The 18,150-nt window shown below is 31.8% G+C and overlaps 1 protein-coding gene across 16 annotated transcripts in view; it reads right to left on the reverse strand.

The window, feature by feature from the left end:
- LOC129800324 (phosphatase and actin regulator 3) overlaps positions 1-18,150 on the reverse strand; it is a 227,358-nt gene that overhangs the window by 80,223 nt on the left and 128,985 nt on the right. For all 16 annotated transcript variants that reach the window (XM_055844636.1, XM_055844632.1, XM_055844631.1 and 13 more), the window contains one exon: positions 17,194-17,574. In XM_055844636.1, the coding sequence (XP_055700611.1) occupies positions 17,194-17,574 (381 nt within the window). The remainder of the gene's footprint in view (positions 1-17,193; positions 17,575-18,150) is intronic.

Genomic DNA, 18,150 nt, shown 5'->3' on the forward strand with positions numbered 1-18,150 from the left:
TCTATAAGTTATAAAAAAATCAGTATTAAAAGAGATGGAAAGCGTCCCAGCTTTACGGAATGCTTGAACTAGCTACTCATGAATTAACTATTCGCATGTTCTTTTTGGTTTGCGGAAACTTCGTATTTTACATTTCGTATTTTACATGTTCGTATTGCACATTTCGTATTGCGGAAACTTCGTATTCTAGTACATTTCGTATTTTACCATTTCGTATTTCACATTTCGTGTGACATACATTTTACACAAGTATATCAACCAATAAAATAATAGTATTGCAGTTTTATGGGGTTAAGGGCGCTATGCGCCTCGGGTCTGAGCTTAAAGTCGAACTCCAAGCTCTAATTATCAGTATTGCCTGTTTGGGGCGAAGGGAAATTTTCTGTGTTTTTGGAAGTTATCAGTAGCACTTGTAGAAGCAAAGGGAAATTTTCTGTATTTTGGGAAGTCATTTGTATCGCCTTGTGAGACAAAGGGAAATTTTCTGTGTTTTTAGAAGATATCACTATCTCCTGTTGGGACAAAGGGAAATTTTCTGTGTTTTTTGAAGTTATCAGTAGCGCCTGTTGAGGAGTTATGAGGGGGGTCATCGAAGATCGAAAGTCAATATCTCATCACGTTTGACCTCTAGTTCGGGAACAAAAATATGGTCAAATAAAAAATACGTTCCAAAAAATTATTGAGTTACAGTAGACTCTCGCTAATTCGGCTTTTTTAAGATCGGGCTACTTTTTAAATCGGGCGGCAGTTAAATTTGAAAATAAGTTTGTTGCCATTTTTCAAATTCCACAATTATTGTCGAATGAAGCAAATATGCTCAAATTTTCCATGCTTTGACTTAGTTGTGACGTGATTTTAGATTATTAAGAAGTTTTAATACAAGTCCTAATAAATATAAGTATGTAAACTTAATATGAGTGTGCAGATGAACAAAAAATCGTTTCATTTCAAATAGTTTGATGGCCGAATTTCTCTCTAATTCGGGTGACATTTCGGTCCCAAATGTCAGAATTTGAGAGAGTGTCTACTGTATAGGATTAATTACGGATGAAGACCGATGCAGCCGGATACGAAATTTCAATACCTTTCCAAAAAATCCAAATCGATTAAAAAATGAGCCCCTTTAAAGTAATTGACCTTCAATGTTTCAAAATGATGAATTTTTCGATGATAGGTATGCTTGCACGAAATGTTCGACTGGGCTACCTCTAAATCATATCGGAAAACATTGGAAAAGCTTGAGGCAATTTTGAGAAAACCCCAAATCATAGTTTTAGAGGGGACGGTAGGTGGAAAAAGAAAAAAAAAACGTCTGGAGATATTGTGGGGGTCATCGAAGACCGGAAGTTGATATTTTTTCCCGTTTAAGCTCCAGAGCAGAGACAAGTTGGAGCGGAGACAAGCTTTATCACTTTTTTAAGTTTCCAATATTATTGAACTAAGTCGTTTGCGAATTTATTCTTAAATCTGCGGAGATCAATAGTTTACAAAATCACAATTCTAGGAATCAATTAATAGATCATAGATTATCTACTCCTTTAATATCGACATTTTAATCTCTGATCTTGAATAAGAGCAACTTTGATTGAAGACGACGTCGGCGTCGTGGTACAAGTAGAAGTCACTAACACGTTGCTTATCGTTCTACCTCCCCAATTTGCTCAAAAAGGAAAAATATATATGAAGTAAAAGGTATAGAAGTAGATCCTAAAAAGTTCCCAGCCAGACAATTTAGCAATATGTACATTAATTTTTTTCCCTCCCCGGAAGTGAAACTGTTTTGAACTTGTCTCCCAGTTAAATTTCAATCAACAACGCGACAAAGATAAAATTTCCAAGAAATATTCACTAAAAATTTTGATGCAATTAACTTAATTGGAATTTTGAGACAGAAAATGTGTTAAAATTAATTGTGAAATTGTGTAAGATACCTCAATAGAAAGTTATGTAGAATTTCTCAAACTTGGTTAAGGTATCCTTTTGTTCTGCAAATACCCAGGGAAGTAAGAAGGATAGTAAGAATAAACTTGAATTTCTCAAATTTCCATTATTGTTCACTTTTTAAGCACCTTCTTTAAACGTTTCAAGTGAAGCAGAAATATTTGTTGGTTTTCCAAATATTTTGGTTTTTCAATTGAAATTGCTAACATTCCGTACTTCACTTCTATCATCGGTATTTCCCGTCCTTTTTTTTACACTTTTAGACAACCTTGGAGAATATTATATCCTAAATCCTGCACTTGTAAGTAAAGTTATAGGTACAATTCAACGGCAAAGGTACATATTCAACTCACACATGAAATTCATTTTCTCTATCTCATTCACTCTCTTTTACCTTTCTTATCAATTTTCCGTCTATTCACACCCAACTTTTCTGCCCTCCCCATACGATCAATTTTCCACCCGTCCCAAAGGAAGCAAGACAAATAGGTCACTCACCTGAAACGAAAGAAAAAAAAATGCAGTTAGTACAATGCAAGACAAATTGTCAAGAAACATTGAATATTTATTCAAAATGACTAAAGGTGCAATAGGGAGATTTAATTTCAGATTTATTCTTGGATTTATTGGACTTATTAAAATTCCTCTTTTAGTTGACTGAAATGCTTTGTCAAATTCCATCTATTTATTGACACTTGACCTCACCCATTTCAGAAACAGAAGGAGGACTTTCAATTGCCCAAAATTCCATAGATAGACAACACATTTATAGACATAGAATAGCTTATGAAGAAATAAATTGGAATTTTTAATTCAATTCATCGAACGCGCTTAAGTGTCTGTGTCGTTGAGTATTGAGAAACTCATTCAATGGTTTGTGATTTAATTTAAATCCAATTCTGTCAGTAGCTTAATGTGTATTGACGAGGCGTAATTACAGTAATTGAATTTGTGTCTTCTAGAAGAAACATTCCTTATGTTTGATGAGGAATAAAATAGAAGTAAAAATTTTATATACAAAATTTATAAGAAATACTTTCCAGTGTAGAAAAATTCTGACAACGATATACTTCACAAACTTAGTTTACAGTTTGACTTTGATGAAGTTTTCTGAAGAGTTTATAAATTGTTTTGAAATTCCTTCCGGTCTATAATATTCTTCTATATTGATAAGAAAAAAAAACTGAATAACTCTGGAGAAAACAGGTGCATCTCATTTGTTACAGATACAGGAAGAATTTTTTGTTTAAAAAACAATTTATTTTATCTCAAACAGTTTAATATTAATACTTTAAGGACAGAAGTGGAGATGCCTTCTAGAATTGTGTTCTTAATTTTAACGGAATTAGAAGACTTGTTTCTTATTATTTTACATAGGGTAAATGTTCTAATTCAAAACCATTTCCAGACGCTTGTACTTTTACAGAAGATTCAACACATTAGCATTGAACAGACTGGGCCATTGCTCTTTTAATCGATTTTCAAAGAAGCAATGGAGAAGTGATATGACACATTCATTTTTTTCGATTAGATAACTCACTGAGAACAGCGCCATCCAGTGTAAGTAAAATGTCCAAGGCGGGAAATATTTTCAGTTGTTCAAAACAATGTAATTCACATTATTCCCATGTATTTTATACTAAACTTTAATTTCACTAATGCCTAGACTCATTTTAAATGTATTTCAAAAGTTTTCACAAGAGTTTTAATCGTAAAATTTGCTTTGTTTTGATTTTTCCTGGCATCAGCTGATTTCGATGGTGGTCGATGAAATTTCGAACAGTGAATTCAAGTAGAGAATGTTAACGGACTATGTAATATGGAAGTGTCAAGAAAAAGCCAGAGGAACCAACATAGAAGGAAAAAGTCGTTTTTCTGCTTTTGTAGTGGTAGTCGCCAACATTTGAAAAAGACGTCGCCAAGATTGCTTTTTAAAACCAATTTGTGAAGTTCAATTAATGAAATTTCACTAAAAATTGGTGTAAACATAAAGAAAATAGTTTTTAGAATTAGTTTTGTGACATAGAATTGGTTAAAAGGCATGATTTGATAGTAAAAATAGGCTAAATATGGGTCGCCCAGCGACTTTTGCAACATTTCATTCTTCGTGGAAAATTATGAAAATTATGTGGAAAATCGGTGATTTATGAATTGGAATAGAAAATTGGAGAGTTTTGGAAGCTCTTCTCTCTATTTATTTTTTGAATTCTCCGTGGAAAATCTTCTAAAAATTGCCTTGAAAAAGTGCTTACTTTGCTCGAAAAATGCACCCAATACGGTTCAGTTGTCAAATAGAAGATGGCGGACAGTGCCCTTTGGAACATTTCTGTTGATGTTTTCACGTCATTTTGCACAGAAGTAAGCAAATTCCCGTAGTTAATTCATCAAAAATTATTAAAGAAGTGGTCAGTGAAGTGATTTGTGGGAAAATTCTGTGAATTTTACTGTCTTTTCTTGTGTTTTTTTAGTGTGAAAACTGCCCTCGAAAATTGCCCTGCAGATCGTATTTGTCATCTGTTTTGGGGCTCTTGAGGGCTTTTTTTTAGACATCCTGATACTCTATCTTCTCGGGAAGAGGCCCTAGAAGTTCTAGGTAGCCTCCCAGAGAATCCGTGTACTGTTAGGAAGCCTTCCGGACACAGAAACTAATTCCATTATATGACCAGAAGTGTCATTGACTAGAAAGAAATTCCTTTTTGTCCTTCAAGAATTGTAAAAATTTCACATCTTTTGCACTGTAAGGATTCTAGAATAGTTTCTTTTTCTTTGTAAAGGAAGAAGAGAATAAAAATGTTACAAGAAAGATTAAAATTTTCCAATTTTCTATCAGTGTTCGTTAACCCATTGTCTTTTGGTCTCGAAAAAACCTGCAAATTTCACAAATTTATCACAATTATCATATTTTTTAACTTTATTAACTCTCTCTCACAACATAGTTAGGCAAGAAGAATACCTAAAGAATAATCAAAACTCCTAAAAACATTAAAAAATAAATGCAACATCAGCCACTTTTTTTAGGGTGTCCAGATTTGAATGCAAAAATGACTTTTTCCTTTAGTAGTGGTTCCTCTGAAAAAGCAATTGACCGGGCAATTGCTTTTTGTTTTTTGTTCAAGGTATTTAAATTTGGCTAATTTTACTAAAATATCATTTTCTTTTTACAGAATATTGTCTCAGAGAACTGAAAAAGATCAAATTGATGCAAAAATTGGTTTGATGCCTCAATTTTTTGAATATTTTTTCCACGTGTAAAAAAGCAATGAAAGAGTAAAAAAGCAATGACCATGTAAAAAGCCCAGTCTGTTCGATGTGAATGTGGCATAACTGCAACTAACTGAATTAAGATGTATTATTATAAATCAGTGAATTAAATACATTAAAAATTGGTTCGATGTGATTAAGTTCATATTTTTTCTGAAGAGAATTACACAAATTTGCTCCTTGACTCTTCTAGAATGTTACTGTTTAGTGAAAATTCTTCAGATATAATATGAAAACTTCTTAAATACAAGAAAACACACAAGTGTAAAATGCTTCTATTGGAAACATATTAATCCAAATGGAGACAAGGGAAAGTTTCTAATTGGAGACAAGCAGTGTAAGTTAAACCGCGACGAAAGGCTTCCATAACATTGTTGAGTTGCGCTTGAGTGCAGGATTTGTACTTTTTCCTGGTCTTTTCTCTTTTACCATCTAAAACAATAAGAAAATCTCACCAAAAAATCATATTTCCGGAGTTTCCTATTGAAGCACTTGCAGACACTTCAGAAAAACCCTTTTTGTTCACGAAATAGGTAATTATTTCATTTGAAAACTTCACGTACTGTTAACAATAAAGATTTGCACTGAATTTAACTAAAATAATCCAGAAATATGACATAAATGTTAAACAAAACGAATAAACAACAGTCACCTCATTGTGTTTTTCATTGAAAAACATGGTCGATCGATAAAAAAATTCGATGGTGAAAAGGTACACTTTTAATTTTTCTGAGAAATTAACAAATTAAAATTTGTGAATATGAATGGATTTTCGCTTTATTTGGAGCAAAATTTACTAAATAATGAAACTGTGGTATAGTAAATATATAAATATAATAATTTAGTACTGTATTTATCATGAAAACAATGACGTTTCCATTTGGAGTAGCGAAAAATTTCCATTTGGAGCAAGTTTTGAATTAGCTTAATTAGCTAGAGTCTTGGTATCACAGCCTTAAAAAAAATATTATATTAAAATGGATTAAAAGTGGTTGGTCAATGTCAAATTTTTTTCTCTTACTTACACAAAAAAACTACTGTGCAAAATTTTTCGTAAATATTTATGAATTCGTACTGGGGACTTCCCAAATGCTCATAAATCGTATAAACCACTAAAAAGTTCGTAAATGTTTGTACTTTTTCACAAGCATTGCTCGTAACATGATCACTCAACGAACATTTGTTTGTAAATGTTCGTAAACATACAAAAACTGTTCGTAAAATGTTGTCAATTGTTCGTAAAGTTTTGTTGAAAGTTAATCCGGTGTTCGTCGGGTGGGAGAGGAATAGCCCAGCATTAACGTCTTTTCTTCCCAGAGCTTTCGGTGCCCTATACGCACCTTCTAAAGTTTTGTCGGGCAAAAAAAAATCCAGGAAGAAATATTTGTAAAAAAAATACAAACGATTACGTACTTTTTTTGTGGATAATAAGATTTACGAACGTTTTCTAAGTCTAGAAAAAATTAACTACTTTTTTTGCATATTAAAGAAACAGACTTTAGAATAGAAGATTAATATTCTGGCAGTTTTATAAATTACAGTGGGACCTCGATAGAGTCAACTAATTATTTCCAGGCCTGTTGACTCTATTGGATTCGTTGACTCTATCGGAGTCCGAAAAAATCAATTAAAATGTGAAATTTTGATATAAAGGCGTATTATTTTATGTTTGCATAAGATAATTGATAAATTTAACATGATAGTACAATATTTTATTTAATTAACCCATAACTTTTGCACCCTCTGGTCCAAAAAAGTCGTACGTTTGAGCAAAAGTTGGAGATTAAGGAATTATTTAACAAAAAGTTTTCATTCTTAGTAAGTATCTTAAGTGAAAATTACTGTCCATGTGATTATATTAAGGTCCATCCACGATGTTAAGATAATTAAATGGTGTCTTAACGATTTCCTTTTTCACTTTTTTTTAGAAGAGTTCCTGTAGATATTTAATTGTTGAAAGTTCTGATGCAATAAACGTTATTAATTTGAATTTATTTTTTTAAACTTTTATTCTATGAAAGAAGAGAATTGATAGTTGTTGTTATGTTATTATGATTGTTTTCGTTATGACATAACTATCGCTCTAAACTTCACAAAAAGAGGAATAAAACCAATTTTTCTCATTTTCTTGTTCTGAAAAATGGGCGCTAAATGGTTAGAGATATCTACTTGGAGTCTTCAGATGACCCCCTAATAAGTCAACTTGGGGATTATTATTATTATGACCCTCATTTCCTCCCTACCCTCCCTTTCACCGCCAAAATCGTTCTTTTTTGTAATTACAAGAAAACACGTCATACGGGATCATAGGACTTAATCAAACAATCTTAAGACAAGAGAGAAAAGGCAAGAGAACATTCAATCGTTCAAAACGATTAAAATCACGAAAAGAAAATTATTTTGTTGAAAATTGATTACACGATTAATATACGAATTTTATTAAAAAAAAATTTTTCTTGTGTTAAAAACGTTACATTGATACACCAAAACACTGATTTTAATTTCGAAAAAGTTGCACAATATTATTAGCTCAATAATAATGGAAAAGTTGACCCTATCGGAGTCAATTTGGGTCCAAGTTGACTCTGTCGAAGTCCGTAGAGTAAAGAAATAGCTGTTGACTCTATTGGAGATTGACTCTATCGGGGTTTGACTCTATCGAGGTCCCACTGTACTTTATTTTATTTAGTAAATAATTTTTATTATTACTGATTCTTGTGATATTTTGCAAAGAGCAACTAAGAGGAAGTTTTTGCAAATATTTTTAAATGTTTCTAAAATTTAGAATGTAAACTTAAAGAGTTCATGTAGGTTGTTAGAATATTAGAGGGGGCACAAAAAAGTTCTCGCTGTTTTTTTTTTGTAAAAATCCAAGTTTTATTAACTGAATTTCGGAAAGGTGTATAACTCAAAGGGGTTTATGATCACTTTTATTTTTCAGAATTGATTTTTTATTATTAAGAATCGCTAATTTACTGTCTAAAAATGTTTATCTGCTTTAAAATTAAACATAATATCAGCATTGTTACTGTTTAGCTTGTTGGATTTACCTTCGAGACTTCAATGTTAAAGAAGTTTATCGAAGGATAATCAGATTTTAAAGGACAATTCAAAAAGCTCCCGGATCTAAGAATTGAAGGCAAAATTAAAGAAAAAATATTTGCCGAGTATTTTCTTAATAAATAACTAATTTGTTGTGCTTGTTCTTCATCATTCAAGAAGCTTTTCTCATAAAATCCGTGAAAAAAACTTTGTTTCTTGTCAAACTACATTTCGCTTTCCTTAAATTGTAAAGTAAAGATTCTTTAATAGAAATCACAAATAGAAAAAAAAATCTATTACCCAAATTTCCTTTAAGAAAGTACCTAATAACAAATCAGATAAGAAGAAAAGAGAATAGTAAAATTTTCGTACGTTTTTATTACTTTGAATCTTCTCCTTAAAGTATAATGAATTTTGCCAACTTTAGTGGAAAGCACACAGACGCTATTATTGCACAATTATTTGTTTTCATCCCTAGAGACTTATTTGTGCTTTTTGTGAAGTTTATATTGCACTTCTGACAATGTCGCATAATGTTGATAGTCTCTATGGTAAAAAGTACATCAACCCTAAAACATAAATTACATTACACTCTCAGTTTTCCCCAAATAAAGGAATTCTCTCTAGAGATCACATTAGAAGTGCCAAAAATCTAGTCAAAGAAATTAAAATTTAAAATATTGAAAAAAAAAACTTATTTTTAGTACAAAATAAATCTAACATCCACAGAAATATTCTTTCGAAGAATGCGAAATTCTTCTCAAGCTCTTTATGCAAATAATTTGGTTCATTCGTACGAGGCGTAGCTTGAGGAAATTGCCTTCAGCTGTCGCATTGAAATTCAAGCTTGAAGCAAGAAATACTCCCCAGAATTGAGAGATTTTCTCAATGGGCAAAATAATTTAACACTCTGTAGATTTACACAAAAAAAATGAAATGCTGCTAAACAACTCAATTGCGTATGTTAGTCCACAAAAAAAAAGGAAAAATACCCCGCAATTGCTCAATGGTAGGATGAAAAGTGAAGAAGAACATATTCAATTTGTTAAAGACTAACTCCCATTTTGTCATTTCTCATCCCCCTCCTTCAAAGCGTGCAAAAAAAGATTTTCCTCCCGCCCAAAATGAAATTAGAGAAGAGAAACCTCCTTATGTTACAATTGGAATACATATAGCAGTTATTTGCCATACATGGCAAGGATCATTGTCATGTACGAGACTGAGTGTATGAGTCTCTCTCTGAAGGCACAAGGATCATCTCACTTTTTTTCTTCTTCTCGTAAATTCTGTGCCCAGTTTCGCATCAGAGAAAAAAAATAGAGAATGGAGAAGCTGTGGAGGAAAAGTCAACAAAACACACACAAAACATCCCTCCAAAACCCTCCAAGTCAACCCCCTAATTTCAACCTCCAACTCACGCTCAAGTTTCTCCCAAGAAATATTTATACAGTGTGTATATGGTATTGGTAATGTGAAGGAATATCGTGGCATATGAAAGGATACGAAAGGGAGTCAGAAAATAACCAATTTATATTGTGAGGCTGCATGAAAGATAGCACTGTGGAGACAAAATATCATCCATTGTCTCTTCTTATAGATGCCAACCAAGAAAATACACACACATGGTGTACTCCTCGCGTATTGTTTGTTGATATCACCAAAAAGAGATTTGCGCCTTAAGAAACTTTCTGATGAAATTTTTCCTCTGACAATTTATCCTTTGAATTATTCGTTGGGACAAAAGCAAAGATAGTTTATATAGAAAAATACAAGGAAGGCATCTCATTTGATAGATTAAAGAAAAATTGCGAATAGTTTGAGCCTAAGCTAAATATTTAGTACATGTGTACTAAAACAATTCCCAACGTATCAGTTAAATACTGAAAAAAAAACAAGGAAAATCTTGGAAATTTAGATTTATTTTAAAGACTTTTTGGGGAATAGAAAATGCATAAAGCTGAACTAGGGTAAGTGTGCCAAATTTCGGCATAGTTGCATGCAAGCGTCAAAGTCTCAAGTTTGAAATGTAATATTTTAAATACAAATTGATTGTTTTTATTCTTCTTTTGTAAGAGTGTTGCTTGGATCCTTGTAAAGAGTTCATCGTCTTTATTTACTCTAAAATCATTCTTAATACATTTTAAAATGAATAAAAATATAGACATAGCTTTGGTGCCCTATTTCGGCCACCTTCATTCTCATAGTTCCTTGCCCTTCGAGAATTTTTCAAATGTCTTTTTCACATCATCTCGTTTGTCGAAGCTACATTTTTGTTATTCTTTTGCATTGTATAATCTCTAGAGTACGTAAAATATAAAAGTTCATGGAAAATCGAAGAACAAAAAAGGTGGCCGAAATTGCAAGCTGACCGGAATTTGGCACACTTACCCTAAATCTGATATATTTCAGAAAAATACTATTTAGAAGAGGGGAAAGTGCCTGTGATAAAAGAAAAGGTGAGTTGTACGAGATAATTGGCATTGTCTATGGAGAAATTTTTGGTTATAATAAAAGATTTGATTTTGAAAAGACAGGATTAAAGGAGAGCGTAGGACAATTTCAGTATAGGACACAATTAGATTTCGCGATTTTATCTACCACTTTGAGAGGTATACGGGTCACAAATGAAGTCTAAAAAACATTTCACTTTCTCTAAAATTCTTTCAGCATATTTAAACAGATTTATTCAAGCTCTTACGCACATTAAAATACAACATTTAAAGTAAATTTTCTGAAACTTGTGCTTCAAAATTTTAAAAAATTAGCTGTCGAGGGACAAGATTACTCATAGTACTTATCTCAAGCCAAAAAGCTAAATATTTCCCGTTAAAACCTTTCGTAACAAAATAATTTGTGATTAAAGATAAAGAAAAACCTTCGTCCGAGTATTAAATAATCTTTTCTATAGAAGTGTAAAAAATTTTAATAAATTCGGTGTGTTAGTTTTCATAAGAATTTTATCCACAAAATTAGTTTGACTATATAAAAAACAATTCAATTTGATGTTTTATTCCAAACGACTAACACAACTTTAAGAAAAGCCAGTGATAAGCCCATATAAACTTAAGACAGCTGAGAACAGACAGAAGCGGATAAAATTGGCTCGATTCTCTTCACCCCCAAAATTCAACTTATTATCGAATTTTGAAGAATTACGAATTCACTGAGAAAAAATGGGGGTGCGATTAACTTTTTTTACTCATAACTTTAACACTTTTTAGATGTAAAAATATATCAACATTTTTTAATGTTAATTTTACACCTTTTTAAGTGTAAAATTAACATGAAAAAGGGTAACTTTTACCCCTAATACACATAAAAAGCATAATATTTGCACCGATTTTGCACCGAAATCGCTTCATAAATAAACACCGAAGATATGGTCCGGTCAAGTTATTTTCACTTATAGCTAGGATCAGGATAGAGCTAGGGCAAAGTGAGATCCATCGTTGGAAAGCTCTTAATCTCAGCTACAAGCTACAACATACTAAAATTTCATCAAAATTGAAAATATACCGGAATATTCGACATCCAATTTTCGAAAATCTATTTTTCGGTTAATGAGACCGTCGATAATTGAATCACTAAATTTTTTTCAAATTCTGAAAATTAGAATCGGGGATATCACCATTTGAAAATTCAATTTTTTACCCCTTATAGCTGGAGTCAGGGAGGTCGGGGGGGGGGCTTAAGTTTTTTATAATCGAAAACTTTTAGGTCCACTTTAATATACTAAAATTTGACCCCGATCGATGCCATAGGGTCTGAATAATTGAGAAAACAAGATTAGGAGATGTTCCAAAATAGCGGGTGAGGGATGGATCTGATAGTACTATCTGATGTTGTCCACCAGATATTTAAACTTTGCCGGAAACGACTTTTCGATATCTCTTTCCCTACTCTTGCCAGAAACTTTTGTACTACGTAGAATCGGCCGAACGGCCGGTCATTAAAACGGTTTTCAGTGGGTACCTATGATATTTGTGATCTATGAGAGTAAAAACGTGTAAAAGAAAATGTACGTGCTCCTCATACCACAAAATAAATAGATAAATTTATTCATTAATAATGCTTTCGAAGTACAGTTTCGTTTAACTGAGATCCCGTGTAGTTTTCAGCGTCCACCGCCGTCTTAGCGTTGGTGACCAACCTCCAGAGCAAAACGGTGGAAAAGCTCTATTCTAAGAATCTAAGAAATCTAAGAATTTATAGGATTTCAGTTAATATTCTTGATATGTTGTACTATTTTATAAAATTTTATATATTTGAAAGCTTTATCTACCTAAAAATGCCCCACCTTTCCCTTTTTCATTTTATTTTTATTAATTTACATATATTTAACGAATATTTATTCAAATTTTCACTATTTAAAGCTTGACATCACCAGCTTTTCAGTTAAAGACAACTTAAAGGTGTTTAATATTTCCCTTCTGTATGATTAAACTTGGGTTATGTTTCCTTAAAGATTTTACTGGAAATCTGACACTATGAATTAAAGACCTCATTCTCATATTAGGCATATTTGATAAATATTTAAAGCCTAAAGATTATTCTGAGAACAGAGACATAAGTCACCTTTCTAATATGTTTTAATTTCTATTCTCTTTTGAGGAATTTTCAAAAATTTGCTTTTCTGAGGAATTTTCAAAAATTAAAGTAAAAAAAAAACAAAGTCAAAATATTGTGAAAACATTATTTTGCAAAATCTATAGTCTCGATGGTAGATAATATGATTTCCTAGAGATTGAATAATCTGCGCTCTTCTGCGCATAAAGAGATGAGTAATAAATGCACACAAAAGCTCCCAAAATAAAATTGTGTGCAGAGAATTGAAGGAAGCAACAAAATACAAAATACAGGAGCAGCACTTTTCATCTCAATATCCTTTTGCTTCATTTCCTTGTGAAATTTTGCACAAAGAAAATAGCCGCGAGAAAAATGAAAATAAAAGACATCACGATTGACTATTTTTGTTTGACTTTTCACATCGTTTTCAAAGATTTGTGGATGGGTGATAAAAGAAGGGTCTGGGATAGATCAAATGGTATTACGAGAATATTCCGAAAGTATATATACAATATTATTTTCCACAGAGTAATTCTCTCAATCTTCCTTTTTTTTTCTATCTCCGTCTCCAGGAAATTCCATTAAATTTAATGCAAGTTGCAGAAAATTTTCTATCTAGAATACATTATAGCCATCATCATTAAACGTGTTAAACACATAAAACAATTTTCAATTATTTACAACGACAACTCAATAACGATAAAGATTGAGAAAAAAAAATGGGAGAAAATATTCTTAGTGAACATTGACTCTACTTTAATATATCTTTTTCCCTTCAAGCATCCAAGAGTAAATTTATATCACGTGTCAGTCATAATTAAAAATTATTCTGCGATAATTGGTAATTTTCCCAAGTGCATCCTTGAAACAACAGGAGTTCCATCCAACCATTAGATATTGTGTGAGATATTAGAGTGTGTTTATCTCTGCACGATAATGATGTTTCTCAAGTGTTTTAGTAATTATTTTGCTTTCATTCTTAGCAAAGATATGAAAGAAAAAGCTTATTAATAAGTAGTGAAACTTTCGTGCTGCTTTAAAAATATATAATTACCAATGCAATTGAAATAAAATATTCATTGAATTAGGTAAATTTTTTAAAAACTTCACACAAAATTTTAAGTCCTTCGAACAGGCTCAAGTATTTTCAAAAAGTTTCTTGCAACTTGCTGTTCATCCGTATTGCGGGTAGCTAAACTTTTCCCAGTCGAACATTTATTCTTAATAACTCAAAAGCAAAGATCGACATCGACTTGCGGTTTTCAGGAAATGTTATACATCGAATGAAAATTGAAACTTGGTAGAATTTAACCCTGCTTTCCCTTCTTTATCCATCATTTTAAAGATTTTCTGCCTCAATAACATGAATTGCACAAAAAGCTATTATCCTTATCCTTAAAAAATCTTGCCAAGAATTTGATAATTTAAGGTAATAAAAGACCTCGTGAAATATCACATTTTCATTACAACGTCGAAAATTTCTAAAATTTCTTCAAACATCGAGTAAAAGTTTTCCACCGTTTTCACTCTGGAGGTTGGTCACCAACGCTAAGACGGCGGTGGCCGCTATTACTCAAATATGAAATTCTTTAAACTCTGTTACCTTTGTAAGATGCTTTCAAAAGCACTAGCTTAAAAGCAGTTATATATAATAATAATAATTAACAATTATAAAATTTGTAAAACCATCGCTCTCAATGAAAAAGAACGCATAAAAAGAAATAATAAATAAGACATAGAATTCTAGAAAATTTTACAAAAAAAACAGTAGGTAAAATTTATCTTTTCGTATTTCTTTTTCGTGTGAAAATTGCGTTGTGTTTTTTTTTTATTTTTCTGCAAACAGAAAAAACACAAAATATACATGAAAAATGAAAATTTTCCCAAAGCAAAAACCCTATTCTCAAAACTATAGTCAATACAACTAACCATTTTCTATTAACTTCGAATAACCTAATAGAATTTTTGCTTTGGGAAATAAGAGAAATAAATAAGTGTTCAAAAGCTGCCGCATTCAAAGGCAGACCACTTTCCCGTATAAGATTAAATGTTTTTAAGTAATGCTACGTGCACAATAATTGTTACTTTGTAAATACGTTTTCGAAACTGTCTATGAGAGTAATGCCAAAAACATGCTTACAAAATAAAAGATATTGTGCGCTGCTCTGTGCATAAATATATTAAATCTTAGCAAAAATAGTTTTAATTTATATAATCCACATATTAAAATCTACAATCAAAAGGTGATTGAATCCTAAATGTTTTTCTTTTATTTCTGGAAAAGATAAAATTTTATAGATTTTTTTTGTGTAATAAATAATCGTTGGCATATTAAGTATATTAATTTTCAAAAAATTGTACCTAAATTGCAAGACTATGTGAAAATCTCTATGGTAAAATTAATTTGTGAGCCCTTGAGTTCATCTAAGAGTCATGTGAATTGAAAAATAAATAAAAAATCGTTTTTTGTTTGCTGAAAATATGTCCAATGATATTTTATTTTATGCCAATTATCATGTGATACCTCTATTGGTAAAAATAAAAGGATCAAATTAATCATTTTCAGAAAAAATGGATCATATTTGATCCTTTGAAAGGCTAACTTGTATCTCTTCAAATTTTGTATGCACATTTATCACGATAGATTATGTTTAGCCATATGGCTTAAGCCTTTAAGGACGAGACGCTTTTTTCTGATCGAAAATCAATAATAAAAAAGGAACTAATAAACAAAATTAATCAAATGTCTTCACTGAGAAAAAAAGAGGGTGCGATTAACTTTTTTTCCTCATAACTTTAACACTTTTTAGGTGTAAAAATATATCAACGTTTTTTAATGTTAATTTTACACCTTTTTAAGGGTAAAATTAACATGAAAAAGGGTAACTTTAACCCTCAATACATCTAAAAAGGGTAATATTTACACCGATTTTGGATCAAAACTGCAGGGCAAAATTAACATTTCCGGAATGTTATTTTAACTTTTTCGGATTTCTCTCAGTGTTACATCTAGCCTTGGACAATCCAACAGATAGGAACAAAAATAGCCTAAAAATTTAAGTAATTTTCTAACGACATCAATGAATGATAATTTTTACACTAATGAAAAATATCATGTATGAGTAGTGTACTTTCTATTCCCAAAAAGGGTTTTGCTTAAAATATTTGTAAATATATGTTAAAAAAAAATTATTAAAAATCATTTATCAGTGCGGTCAATTGAAAATTTCTTACTTTTGAGCTTAAATATTTACTATATAGCAAATAGTTGGAGATTTGCAAAAAATATTCTAGATTCCTACAATCATCTACTTCACGATTACGTATAAACATTAGAAAAAAAGCACTTTAGGTAGTCAGGAAAAATAATTTTCTCTAAGGGTCACGGGTGACCCAATCGTCCTTAAAGGGTTAGGTTAACTACTCTACAATTTATATCTGTCTAATTGCTATCCGAATCTCTGCCGGGAAAGGGGTTTTAATTACTTTATTTCTTCAATAACGTTCTTTCTTCAATTCAATAATAAACCAACAAAAGTAAAAGAACAAAAGTAGAAATGTAATAACGTTTTTTCGCTTCGTAGAAATTATGAAGTAACGCACAGACAGCACACATCGCGTCAATTTTGATAATATTTTCCTTCATTCTCTTTCTTGATTTGAATTCAGGGATACAAATTATTTAATTAAATAGTTACACTATATATAAAAAAGGTGGTTTGTAATGATTTGACGTAAAAAAATTAAATTCATTTTTTTTATTTTCACAATAATAATCTATTAATCTCTTATGTCCATGTTGAAGCAAATTACCTAAAGTTAATTCCGAAATATTAACATTCTGATACACTGTTCTAATGGGTTAAAAAAACGATTGCATTTGTTCACAAATCTGATGAAAATTTAAATCATTCATGAATAATTTAACTTCACAAACCAATTGTAAAGCTAAATTTTATTATGATAAAGCTCAGTTTCATTTAAAAATAAGAGAAAAAAGACCTATTTCAAAGCTGCCCCACTTTCCTCTAACATTAGAAATCTCACATTACTTCACATAAACTTGTCAATGCATATCAGTTATCACTCTTTTTTTAAGAGAAATTATTAAGTTTTTCAATCAGAAAATTTGTGGAAAAATCTTTTAGGTAGCACCCTGTAAAGTCATTTTCCCCAGGATCAAATTCTCGTAAAAATCATGAAAGTCTTCTTCGGGTAAACATCGCTCGTATAAAAGTAAACCGAAGACAGATACATAAAGTCTCAGGGTGAAAAATTTGGGGCTAAAAGCCTTCCGTCCTAATTTTCAAGGAAAAACTCCTCAAGGGATGAGATTTTGAGGAAGGGGTTGAGGGTAGACGGAAAAGAAATATCTAAACTTACCGAGGTTATTATTGGCGAAATGTTGCTGCAGCTGCTGATGTAGTGCTTGCTGATGCTGGGCAAGAGGTGTCAGTGGCGCCGTTGGTTGATGTCCCAACTGATGCGCCGATTGTGAATGTGCAACATGACTTCCGCCCCCGCCGGCTCCACTTCCCGCAATCAGAGCCGCTATACCCGACGATAAGTGGCCGCCGCCAATCTGCTGTGCTGACTGCGACGAAGGCACATGCCCCGAAGACATAGACACCGTGCTGGAGTTGTTATTGTGGTTATTGTTGTGATTCTGCGACAGCAGTGACTGATTGTTTGGATTGGTCGGACTCGTAAGGACGGCATTGTTTGTACCGTTTGGAGATGGACTATAGGGGGACGAATCTTCACCTGCGGAATCACAAATTAAAAAAAAGAAACAATTAAGAAGTACAAAAATGCTCAAGACAAAATTCACTAAAGATGCCGAATCTTCAAACCACTGAAATCTCTACACAAATTGCACCCAATACATCCACCACCACAAAACTACAAGAAAGTCATCAAACCCTGAAAAAAGAATTCAATTTCCTCTTATAATTTCTCTCAATGGTTCTGTCTATTTTATTTATTTATTTTTTTTAACAGTAAATAGTATTCCCGCGAAGCACTTCCCACAATACTAATTGATCTCTCGCACTCTGCAATTGTCACTATTAATCGCACTGTGAAGCAATCTCTCACAGTTACTCATCGATGAATGAGCAGAGAAAATTCAGACCGGATGCATCGCATGCAATTTCAATAAATAGAATAGATTGTTAGAATATCTGTACGCAAGATATGAAACGTCTGACTAATGAGATTAGCAATACAAGCACAAACAAAAGATTAATCATTTTCAATTGATTTGAGAAGAGCCACATTCAATAAGAACATCTTAGGATCTTGCCAAAATCTTCAATTTACTCAATATTCATTTGCATA

The sequence above is a fragment of the Phlebotomus papatasi genome, chromosome 2 (assembly GCF_024763615.1).
Source record: "Phlebotomus papatasi isolate M1 chromosome 2, Ppap_2.1, whole genome shotgun sequence".
Classification (NCBI taxonomy): Eukaryota; Metazoa; Arthropoda; class Insecta; order Diptera; family Psychodidae; genus Phlebotomus; species Phlebotomus papatasi.